This window comes from Lissotriton vulgaris, chromosome 6, assembly GCF_964263255.1.
Source record: "Lissotriton vulgaris chromosome 6, aLisVul1.2, whole genome shotgun sequence".
NCBI classification, from domain to species: Eukaryota; Metazoa; Chordata; class Amphibia; order Caudata; family Salamandridae; genus Lissotriton; species Lissotriton vulgaris.
In genome coordinates this window covers 1,058,135,099-1,058,147,525 of record NC_141694.1, presented here as the reverse complement: position 1 = coordinate 1,058,147,525, position 12,427 = coordinate 1,058,135,099, and the positions used below count along the sequence as shown (strand labels likewise).

Here is a 12,427-nt window from a genome sequence, read left to right as displayed (position 1 = left end):
GCTCTGTATCCTGGCTGGACTGGGATACGCTAGAGCTGTAGATGTGCCTATGGTAGCTCCTAGATACTGATGAACGTGCGAAGGCTCTAGGTGCGACTTGGTGTAGTTTATGGTAAACCCTAAGTCGTGCAATGTCTGAATTGTTTGCTTTGTGTGTTGTACACATTGGCTGAACGATTTTGCTTTTATGAGTCAATCGTCGAGGTAAGGGAAGACATGTATCTGTTGTCTTCTGAGATGTGCCGCTACTACTGCTAAGCACTTTGTGAACACTCGTGGTGCCGTTGTGACCCCGAATGGAAGGACTTTGAATTGATAGTGCTGTCCTTGTATGACAAACCTTAAATACTTCCTGTGAGCAGGATGTATAGGAATGTGAAAGTAGGCGTCCTTTAGGTCTAGTGTTGAAAGAAAATCGCCTTGTTGTAGTAGTGGGAGTACTTGTTGCAGTGATCATGTGAAAATGATCTGATTGTATGTAATGGTTTAGGGGTCTGAGGTCGAGAATTGGTCGCAGTGTCCTGTCCTTCTTGGGAATTAGGAAGTACAGAGAGTAAACTCATGTTCCCTGTTCCTCTAAAGGAACTACTTGAATAGCATCTTTTTGTAGAAGTGCTAGAACTTCCTGTTGAAGCAGAGTCATATGGTCTGCGGAGATTGGACGCTGCCTGGGAGGTTTGTTTGGGGGGGGTTGCTGTGAGTTCTAGGCAGTAGCCATGTTGGATAATTTGTCTCACCCACCTGTCTGTTGTGATGGAATTCCAGACAGGTAGGAACTGTGATAATATGCCCCCCACAGGAGTGGAATGCTGTAGGGGAAGCAGAGGGAAGTCACTGTTTGGGAGTGGAAGAGGAGTGGTTGTTGTTATTACCTCTGCCTCTTCCCTTGTTATTATTGCCTCTGTATCCTCCTCTAAAGTAACCTTTGTTAGAGGAGGTCTGTGTGTGCGTTTTAAAAGATGATGTTGTATCTGCACCGGTTTGCTTAGAGCCTCCTCTATAAAAGGAGCGACGAAAAGAACTTCTAGTCTGTGTGGATTGTAATGCACCCATAGACTTGTCTGTGTCTTTTTTAATCTTTTCTAGTGTGTTGTCTACTTCCGGCCCGAACAATTGGTTTTGATTGAAGGGCTGGTTCAAGATGATAGTCTGTACTTCTGTTTTAAACCCTGAAATGCGTAACCACGCATGTCGTCTGAGTATAACACTAGTATTGACTGCTCTGGATGCTGTGTCAGCTACATCTAGTGCACATTTAATTGAGGCATTGGATATTAATTTGCCTTCTTGTATGAGCTCTGTTGCCTGATCTTTGTATTGATCTGGGAGGTGCTCCATCAGTTTTTCTAATTGGTCGTAGTGAGCCCTGTCATAGCGTGAGAGCAGGGCTTGTGTATTTGCTATGCGCCATATATTTGTAGCCTGCGCAGCAATCCAATTCCCTGACGCATCAATAACTTTAGATTCTGTGTCAGGCGGGAGTGTCACCAGAAGTCTGGGAATTGGCTCTTTTCCGTGCATTAGACACTACTAAAGAGTCTAGTGGCAGATGTCCCTGAATATAGACTGGATCAGATGGTGCTGGTCTATATTTCTTTTCTATTCTTGGATTTAATACCCTACAACGTACCGGGTCTTTAAATATTTCTGGAGCATGTTTAATGACTCCTTTGATCATGGATAGTATTTGTGTAGACCTTTGTGACTGCTCAAATGTATCAAGTAAAAAATCCTCATCAATGGCATCAGAGTGCATTGAAACCCCGTGGTAAAGGGCAGCTCTATTTAAGAGATGATTAAACCCAATACTATCTTCTGGAGGGGAAGGTTTTGTTGGGTAGGACTGAGGATCAGGAATGTCGGGCACATTGTGTGGTGGGAAGCCATATATATCATCATCTTTAGGATATTCTGGATTGACATCTTCATCTAAAGGGTATGCATGTGGCTCTGGTATGTCAGTCCCCCCACCCAGATCATACTCTTCGTCAGTGTGGTGTGATGATGCAGGAGATTGAGCAGGAGAAACTGTAGGTTCAATGTAAGGAGGGATAGGAGAGGAAGAAGGTGAAGGAGAGGAAGGGTGCATTGGAGAAGTTGCACAATCCTTCTTTTTGGCAGGAACCACAGGTTGAAGTGGTGTGTCTGCTGGTCTCTTCTTGTAAGGAATAGCTTCCACATGTCCAGTTTTTGGATTGATATGGACTGTTCTTTGTTTAGGATCTGGTCTAAACAGTTCTTCCTCCTCTACAACCTTCTTCGGCGTCGATTTCTTCAGTGCCGATAGGGGTTGTTTTGTGTTTTTTGCTGTAGGAGGCGTTATTGAGTCCCGTGGCAATTTTTTCGGTGTCGAAGGTGGTCTCGGCTTGGTAGGCTTGTTAGAGGGTTTAGGTGTCTCTGTATCAGACCTTGGAGTCTCTGGTACCGAGGTTGGAGATTTTGGAGTGGAGACAGGTCTCGTTGGCCTTGCGGCGCCGGACTCTGGCTTTCCATCTTTATTTTTGAAACTGGAAGGTTTTGGAGTCAAAGCTTTCGGATCGGGTACGATCTTCGGCTTTGGCACTGATGCATCTTTTGGTTTGTGTGCCGAAGGATCTTTGTCTTTGGGCGCCGAAGGGCGTTTTGGCTTCGGTGTCGAAGAATCCTTCGGTGTCGAAGGATGTGTGTGTTTCGGTGCCAATGGAGGAGGTGGAATTGGCACATGTGGTTTTGTCGGTGCCGAGGCACCGGAAGGCATAGTTGTTTTCCTCGGAGCCGAGCCCGAAGGCGGGGCGTTTGAGGGGATATTTCGGTCTCGACTGGGCCCCATGGCCAGAGTGCTGACCGTTGCCTTTGGCTTGGGCAGTGTCTGTGGTGCAGGGGCGAGAGTACTCACGGGTTGCCGAGATGGAATCGAGTCGTCGGAGTCCTCTGCCCCCGATATGATCTGGAGATCAGGCGAGTCTTCCTCGGCGACGAGTGGAGCCTCGTCCTCGGAGATGTCTTCGAGTGGATCTTCGTCCTCGGAGACGCCTTCTTAGACGATCTCCTCCTCGAAGATGGCCTCCGGTGCTGGTGCTGATCTCCTCATCTCGTGTCGACGCGCCCTCCGACCCCGAATAGTCTTCTTCGATCGGAAGGATGCACAAGCTGTGCAGGTCGACTCGTCGTGTTCCGGTGATAGACAGAGGTTGCAGACCTCGTGATGGTCGCTATGCGGGAATTTTGCTCGACATACCGGGCATCTCTTGAATGGAGTTCTGTCCATGAGGCGTAGGTCGCACGGCGAAAGTAGTCTATTTGATGTCGATAATGTTTTTATAAAGTTTTTAAGCTTCGAAGTTGCTGAAAAGTCTTTTCTAGCCGGAGTGGAAAACTTTCATCCGAACCCAGTGGCGGAAAAAAACAATCTGAGGATGGAGTCGATGACCATGCGCAGTATTGTCCAAGGGAAGAGTCACCTATCTCGTGACTACAAAGACTTCTTCCAAGAAGACAACAACCTGCAATCATCTGAGCCCAACACCAGGTGGCGATCTTTTGCAAAAGTGTACGATCTGCAGCTCATATGCCTCGAACAGTGTTTTTTTCCGTGTAATGTTCCTTTGATGGGAAGAGGAGGTTTCTGAGGTGAGAGTATCAGGAAAGTGACACTTCTCGGGCTCTCTCTGTGTGAGCCTTCAGGGAGAATCCCTCTTCATTACTACCTCCACCTGACCACGCACTCTGCAACGCACTCCCTTACAGGCTGGATTATCCACTATTCCTCTCCAGTGCACCTTATCTCACAGATGACCTTGGGCCCCAGCCCCATATCAGGCACCATCGGGCTCCACTTTAATTTTTTCCGGTAAAAACATTAGTAAAATCACCTTTAAACTTAAAACATTGAATATAACAGTAAATATAATTAGCACACACTTTAAAGTAAGTTCCACAGTAGCCCTTATGACCAACTGCTAATTAAATAAACAAAAACAGAAAGGCCATGACGGGCCGGCTTCAGCGCTGATGCAAAAGTCTTTTTTGGTACTGCACCAATAACCTCTTTCCCCGTAAATACCTTTACTACCACCTTCCAACAGTGCCCCTCATCCCTCCATGCCCCCCCTCCCTATTGACCTCCTCCTCGGATTCCCTCACTGCCACACGCCACAAGTGCCCCTCATCTCCCCATAGCCCCTCCCCCTTATGACCTCCTCCTCGGATTCCCTCACTGCCACCCTCCATTAGTGCCCCTCATCTCTTGCCTGAATCATTCCCCGTCGTCGGGATGGGAGTCCCCGGTACATAAATAAAGAAATGTACCATTAGACATATAGAGTAATACACCAAAGGCCTTACATTAGTAACATCCATGTCCTTTTGTAAAAAGGACCAAACTCTAGAGAAGAGCCAATCAGCTGTCTCCACCCTCTTGAACCTTCCTGCAAGGAGCTCTAGACCCTCAGATTTTCGTAAGCACAGTGCTAAGTAGGTGTATCACTGAGAGAACTAAATGAGCCCTTCCCGGGGAGGTGGGTGGGTTGCATGTTAATCAATGAAAAATACCAATACTGGATAACTGCAGTTACAGGTAAGTAACGCATTTCTTATCCATTATTAGGGTATCTTTCATAGATTCACATGCCTGAATCAGAGTAGTAAGCAATGATAAGCACATTTCGGATGGTACAGCATATACAAATTCACCAGATAATAACATGTCAATGTGAAACATAGAAAGTACCAAATTGCAATCAAAGAAAGCATTAAGAAACACAATGTGCGTATACAAGAAAGGATGGCGGGATGAAAAGAAGGCTCACCTCTATCGAAAATAGATGACGAAGTACTGCCTGTCCCACTGCAGCATCCTTCATGAGTTCGGTATCCAAGCAGTAATGCTTGGTGAAGGTATGCGGTGTCTTCCAAGTTGCCACTCTGCAAATGTCTGTGATAGGCACACCTGCAAAGAGTGCCATGGAAGTAGACATCGCCCTAGTGGAGTGGGCTCAGACCTTGGAAAGTAGGGGTTGCCCCGCTTGCTGGTGACAGAACGTAATAGCGGCAAAATCCAGCAAGAGATACTTTGTTTTGTTTTCTAGGTTGACTGTAAGCCACAAAGAGTTGGTTGGACTTGCGGAAGGTCTTTGTCTTGTCAATGTAAAACTTTAGGCAGCGTTTAAGATCCAGAGAATGCAGAGTTCTTTCTTCCATTGTGTGAGGATTTGGAATAAAGGAACGTAAGACTATAGGTTCATTGAGATGGAAGTCTGACGGGACCTTAGGCACAAACCTAGGATTTGTTCGTAGTATAACCCTGTCGTGTTGAACTGAAGGAAAGGCTCTTGGAATTGAAAATGCCTGGAGCTCACTTACTCGCCTCGCCGAGGTAAGGGCCAGAAGGAGCGCCGTCTTCCAGGAAAGATACTTAAGATCAGCTCTGTGTATCGGCTCAAAAGGATGCTTCATGAGCTGAGCAAGAACTGTGTTGAGTTGCCAAGTGGGAGATAAAGTCTTTACAGGAGGAAAAGTCCTGAACAGGCCTTTAAGAAATTGCTTGATCAACCTGTTAGACCAAAGAGAAGGGCCAGCAGAAGATCTTCTGAAACAGGATATTGCTGCCAAGTGATCTTTAATGGAAGCGTGAGCAAGACCTGAATTCGCCAGATGGAGAAGGTAAGGCAATATTTGTACTGGAGAAGGTGAAAGAGGGTGTATCTTCTTTGACTTGCACCAGATGCAGAACCTCTTCCATTTTAAGGAGTGGGTTTTGTTAGTACTCTCTGCCCGAGCCAGAACTGCTCTACAATCCGGCAGAATGTCTAGGCCCTGGATTTCCCTGAACTCAGGAGTCAAGCGGATAATCTGAGAGATGCCGGATCCGGATGCTGGACTTGTTGGTGGTTCATTGTGAGAAGAGAGGGAAACGGTTTCAACTGGATCGGCGGTTCCAGGGAAAAAAAGGTGAAGTTCCATGAACTAATGCTGGCGTGGCCAAGCTGGGGCTATCAGAATGAGCGTGCAAGGATTCACTTTCAATTTCCTGAGAACTCTGGGAATCAGGGGAAACGGTGGAAAAGCGTATGCAAAGACGTTGCACCATGCGATCGAAAATGCATTCCCTAGAGATCCCTTCTGGGAACGCCAGCTTGCAAAGTGCTGCCATTTGGCGTTTTGCCTTGTAGCGAACAGGTCTAGGAGAGGGGTGCCCCATTGAGAGAATATGCGGTTGAGAGTCCGCTGATTAATTTCCCATTCGTGACACGCCTCCTGTTGTCTGCTTAGAGAATCGGCCAGAACATTGTCCGTTCCTGGGACGTACTCTGCCCGAAGAGAAATGTTGTGAAGGAGCAACCAGTTCCAGATCTTTTGCGACTCGTGAGAGAGAGTGTTAGAGAGCGAGTTCCCCCTTGCTTGTTTAGATATTGCATTGTCGTGGTATTGTCTGTACGTAGGAGCACTAGAGAATTTCTGATTCTTGGTAGGAATGCCAGAAGAGCGAGATAGACAGCTCGCAATTCGAGGAGATTTATGTGGAGTTGTCTTTCGGAATGGGACCACTTTCCGCTGATCTGTAGTTCTTGGAGGCAAGCTCCTCAACCTTCCAGGGACGCATCTGTTGTGATGATATGCGGCGAAGCTGGAAGCAAGAAAGGGAAGCCTTGAGAAAGGTTCTGAGGGCAAATCCACCACCTTAGAGCCTTGACCATTTGAGTGTCACTCGGATGACATCGTTGAATGAACCTGTACGTTGGACCCATTGAGCCAATATCGCCTCTTGAAGAGGGTGCATGTGAAGACGACAGTGTGGAACTAGTAGAATGCATGAAGACATCATCCCGAGCAGGGATTTGAAAAGGCGCACGGTTAAAGACTTCTTGGAACGAATGCGAATTGCCAATGAAAGAAGCTTGTCTTTTCGCTCCTGTGACAGAAACGCTTTCGCTGGGAAGGCTGGAGGACAGACTTGTCCCGATTGAGAGTGAGCCCCAAGCGATCGAAAAGCTGTAGACAGGCGTCGGAAGACCTGGACGCGCCTTCTAGAGATGGTGCTTTGACCAGCCAGTCGTCCAGATATGGAAAGACCGGATGGTAATGTTGCCTGAGATACGGGGCTACTGGAGAGAGGCATTTTGTGGCGCCAATTTGAGTCAGAACGGTAGGACATGGAATTGGAAGTGTCTGCCCACTACTGCAAGCCTCAAGAACTTCTTGTGAGTCCGGTGGATAGGGATGTGAAAATAGGCATCCTGAAGATGTTATCTTTAGTAGGTATTTGTAGAGCGCACGGTCACCCAGAGGTTTCATGGCGCTATTCAGGCAAGAGTCAGGGTGGAGAACAGGTTACGCAAGTGCCTGCTCATACAGCCAAGTCTTAAGCAGCTGTCTGAACCCCAGCAGGTTGTCACACTTCCGGATTGCTAGTGGCAGAGAATTCCAGAATTTTGGGGTCAAGGTAAGAGAACCTACAACCACCCTCGCGTTTGAGCTTGAAAGTGGGGGTGGTCAGGAGCTGAAGATGGGCGGACCGTAGGTTGCAGGGTGGGACATGCCTTGCTATCAGGCAGCTGATAAATTTGGGACTTCTACCGTGCAGAGCTTTGAAGATTATGCACCCTGACTTGAAGGCCGCACGTTGGGCGATAGGAAGCCAGTGAAGTTTGTCCAACAGAGGTCTGGCGGATAGCCATCTGGATTGCTTATGGATCAGCCTAGCGATCTATAAGATCCAGAGATACCATGTAGTCCACCGCATTGAGAAGTTGTAGTACTTCCTGGATGGTAACCATACGAAACAACTGCTTTTTAAAGAATTTGTTGAGGTTTCTCAGGTCTAAGATCAGTCTCCATTTTTCTCCTTTTTGCGTACTAGAAAAAAGCGGGAGTAAAATCCTTTCCCCCGTTGACAAAGAGGAACCTTTTCTATAGCTCCTTTCTGGAGCATAAGTGAAATCTCCCGAAGTAGAATACGTAGATTCTTGTGAAGCTTAGGACGGGGAGTGGTTTGGGGAGGAATTTGGGTGAACTCCAGTGAATGACCGAATTGAACCAATTGCAGAACCCAACGGTCCATTATGATTGGTTTCCAATTTTTTAGGGAATGGGAAATTCTTCCTCCAACTGTTGAGGGCAGAGATGAAATGGAGACTGGCGGTAGTGAAAGGTCATTGTCGCCGAGCAGCGCCCTTCTGTTGACCACCTTTGCCACGAAAGGAGGATTTAGTATAGGATGACTGTTGCTGCTGACGCTGCTGGTATTGTGGCCGATATTGCTGACCAGAAGAGTAGGAAGATCGATTTTGGTAATCACCCCTTGTAGAGGATTGCCCTCTTCCTCTTGAGCCAAGAAAAGGCGGAATTTTGAATTGCAGGGTACCCAAAGCTCTGGCCGTGTCGGTATCCTTTTTTATACCTTGAAGAACTTCATCAATGTGTGATCCGAAAAGAAGCTGGCCATTGTAGGGCATGTCCAAGATTTTTGTTTGCACTACTGGTCGGAATGAAGTTGCTTTCAACCAACCCTGGCGTCGTAATACAGCTGCGCCAGCTAGTTGGCGAAATCCCGTAGAAACGATATCCATCGCGCAATCTATTATCTCTGATGCAGATTGTTCTCCTTCAAGCAAGACCTTTTTTATCTCCTCTTTCGGATCATCCGGCAAGTCCGCCAGATATGGAATGATGTCTGCCCACAACTGTCTGTTATAACGCCCTAACAGTGCCAAGAAATTGGATGCACGCACTGTTAAAGCCGACATTGATGAGAAACGTTTCCCAATGTTATCAAGCTTTCAACCTTCTTTGTCCGGAGGAGCGGCTAGTGGGGCAGAAGGATTTTGTGATTTTCGTTGAGCAGCCTTTGTGATGACAGAGTCTGGTTTGGGATGTCCTGTCAGGCAAGCTGGAACAGTATCTGGAGGTCTGTATTTCTTATCCAGACAAGGCAATACTGGGGACACTGAGGAAGGGTTATGCATTATTTTCACACCCTTATCCCAAATGTATTCTATAATGGGTATAGATCTGACAGATTTCTTAAAAGGTTCCTTAAAATCATATAGGAAGCAATCTTGCTGGTGTGATGGCATAGGTATTTTGAAACATTGCACTGCTCTTTCCACTATGTTGTGAAATCCCCCAAAGTCTTCAGGAGGCGAGTCAGCCTGCGTAGGCACGGGAGAAGCAGGACAGGGTATGACATACTCGGCCCACTCATCATGAGTAGACTGGGAATTATGAAGTTCCACTTCTTCATGTGGATCCTCCTCCTCATCATCATCTGTGGAAGGCGGAGGTAGTGAAATGACAGGCTCCGGCTGTAGATTTAAAGGTGGAAGCTGTGGTCTTGGCGGTGGAGATACAGCGGGAGGTGGAGACTTGGCAGAAGTAGGGAATCTCTGCTTATAGTCCGTAATGAGGAATTGCAGGTCCGAAACCAAAGAAGCTGGTAGGCAAACCATGGGAGGTGGAGGCGGATGGTATTCTTCAGGATAAACCGTCTGATCCTCCTGATATTGTTCTTTATAATCCGAACTGTCCTGATACTTCACGTTAAGTTCAGATGGGCTTGTCGCTGTTCTAAACATACTGCCCTCGTCAGAATCCTCTTCGTCTAAGAGGTGAGCTGGAGGCAATGGCTGGACCCTACTAGGAGAAGTCAGGGCCAGCGTCAATGTACGTTTCGTGATTTTGAGATGGACGTACGTACTTTTCAGATTGGAATCGGTCGTCGTCGACGAGCCCGTCAACGGTGTAGTCGTCGACGGTGAAGCGCCAACGGGCACCATGGTCGATGGAGTTCCCGTCGACGGAGCCGTCGTCGACGATGTTGTCGTCATCGACGGAGATCTCGTCGACGGAGCTTTCGTCGACGATGGAGTGGATGTCGACAGGACAGTCTTCGTCGACGAAGCAGTCGTCGACACTGTCATCGGTGATCGTAGCGTCGACGGTTGTTTGGATGTCGACCATGACTTCTTTATCTTTATCATCAACGAAACAGACCTACCAGCCGTCGACGATGGAGTCGTCGTCGTCTAAGTAGATAGTGAAGAAGAGGTGACAGAAGTAGAAACAGTCGTCAACGAGGTGACACACAAGGCCGTAGACGTAGATTTCCTCGTCGATGAAGCCACTGTCGATGAGGTAGTCGTCGACTGAGTGGAAGAAGGCTTTTTAAAGGTGTGAACAATCTCCTGAGGAGAAACCTTTGATGGTAGAGCCTTGGGATGTACCTCTGAAGACTTTTTAAGAGTCTACTTTTGAGGTGGCTGTGACGAAGGGCCTGGAGAAGCCACCCTTGGTCTTTTTTTAGAGGACTTGGAGGAAATGGAAGAGCCCTCACTCTCCTCAGAAGACTCTAGTTGGTCTTTGTCTTTAAGCCTCTGCAGCCAAATCAAGAGGCGTCCCTCCCGATCTTTGAGGGTCTTTGAAGAAAAGGTACGACATACCTTGCAGTCCTTTAAAGAATGATCCGGGTAAAGGCAGTAGAGACAATCTTTGTGTTGGTCATCCACATGAAGCTTCTTTTTACCACAGGAAGCACAGGGCCTAAAAAGGCCTTTCTTAGGTGCGTCTGCCATGAAGAACTTCACCCAGTAGATGGAAATCTGCAAGAAGAAACACTGGAAATCCAGAAATGAGGAAAACTGAGCAGAGCTCAGAGGAGACTCCCTTAGCATGACATGCAGTAGAAAACCCGAGGGACTAGAGCTTCTTCCAGGAAGGTTCCAGAGGGTGGTAATAGCTGATTGGCTCTTCTCTAGAGTTTGGTCCTTTTTACAAAAGGACACAGATATGTTACTAATGTAAGGCCTTTGGCCTATTACTTGGGACATTACTTTATTTATGTACCGGGGACTCCCATCCCGACGACGGGGAATGATTCAGGCATGTGAATCTATGAAAGATACCCTAATACTGGATAACCGATGCCTCTGACGTCACATGGCGGCGAATGGAGCCACCCCTCCAGGTGCGCAGTGGTATTGCTCAGCAAAAGTTTCTGGATCCAGTTTGACACCTGGGAAATTCAAAGGTAAGGAATCTGCAGTTAGAAGTCTCTATCAGATTCTTTTGCCAGTGGGAAATAGCAAAGCCACTGGTTTTCTTTGACTAACGAGGAAGGATAATGACAAATCCAGTTTAGTATCTCTTTTTCATTCTTCCAATATTTGCTGAGGATGTGCACTGATTTTCTCATAGCAAACAACCGTTGTTTGCAAACGTCTTCTAGAATCAAGTATGCTTTTATATACTTACTAATAATTTCCCTGCAAATGTAAAGGAAACACTATTCACATTGGAAGTTATAGATTGTAAAAATCCTCCTCCAACAAAATATCGAACTCTCAGATTTCCTGTAATGCAATTATGTTTTCCCTCAGGGCCCACATGACCACCATCAACATGATCATCACATCAGTCTCCTTCACTATCCCGGTCAGCATGTACAACTGAAATATGCAAAGCCTCTACCAGTGTGATCCACAGTGATCATCAGTGTATATACAGAAACAACTGGGAGTAGAACTCTAGGGCGAATCACTCGTCTTGGGAGATGAGTGAATATCTTTGGTTACACAAATTAAATGCTGTGCTGAGGGTTCAGCCATGGACACCACAGAGGCCAGCCAGAAAAGGGACACTGATTCTAGGAATCTCCAACAGAATTCCCTTTGCAGTGATGCCAAAACCAGTATTATACAAAGATAAGAAGGGTGCCAGCAACTTGAAAACTGAGAGGTCGATGATAGGTGATCATGGGAAGGACAAGAGTAATGCTGGTCATAAAGGCAGTTAGGAAAACGACAGGCTAATTCTTCTTGTATATTTCCTCATCTCTAGAGAAGAAGTGATGCAAATACAGCACTAAAAATAAGAGTTACAGAGCGCTCATACCTCGAATTGGACCAAGCGCAGCATCCTTTGCTAATGCAGTTACGTCGCTTCCTGAATAGCCTTCTGTCATTCTTATGAAATAAAAAGAAAAAAATGAGATTGTCAAACAACTCAAAATTTTCTGTTTCCATTTACTTACTTTGGTAGCAAACTGAAGACAAATGGCTTAAAGTTAATGGAACATTAACATTCTATTACATCTTAAACTTTTGTGGCGCCCAAAAATGTTTTTTTCCTCATTGATGCAAGAATGTATTTCAGGAATTCTTGTTGCCTTTTGTCTTAAAGTTTAACAAGAAGAGCAGGATATCTCTCTAACACCATCAGAAATGTATCTCAGCCCACAACCTTGGGACTAATGGAAACATGTGGTTCTCTTCCTCTGTTAAATAAATTGTAAAATGTATGAATGTTTTTTACCAGAGCCAAAAACAGAAATAAAAAAATCACAAGAAGCAAATTAGAATAATCTAGAAGCAAAAACACTATAGTGCAGCCCTTCTGAATAAAAACTATTACCAGGAGGCACTCACCTCCTAACCATGGTCCTTATTAAAAATCA

The 12,427-nt window shown here is 46.3% G+C and overlaps 1 protein-coding gene across 4 annotated transcripts in view; it reads right to left on the bottom strand.

Moving 5' to 3' along the window:
• The window catches only part of SPAST (spastin), a 660,914-nt gene that overhangs the window by 28,856 nt on the left and 619,631 nt on the right, over positions 1-12,427 (bottom strand). For all 4 annotated transcript variants that reach the window (XM_086927121.1, XM_086927120.1, XM_086927118.1 and 1 more), the window contains one exon: positions 11,866-11,936. In XM_086927121.1, coding sequence (XP_086783247.1) covers positions 11,866-11,936 — 71 coding nt within the window. The remainder of the gene's footprint in view (positions 1-11,865; positions 11,937-12,427) is intronic.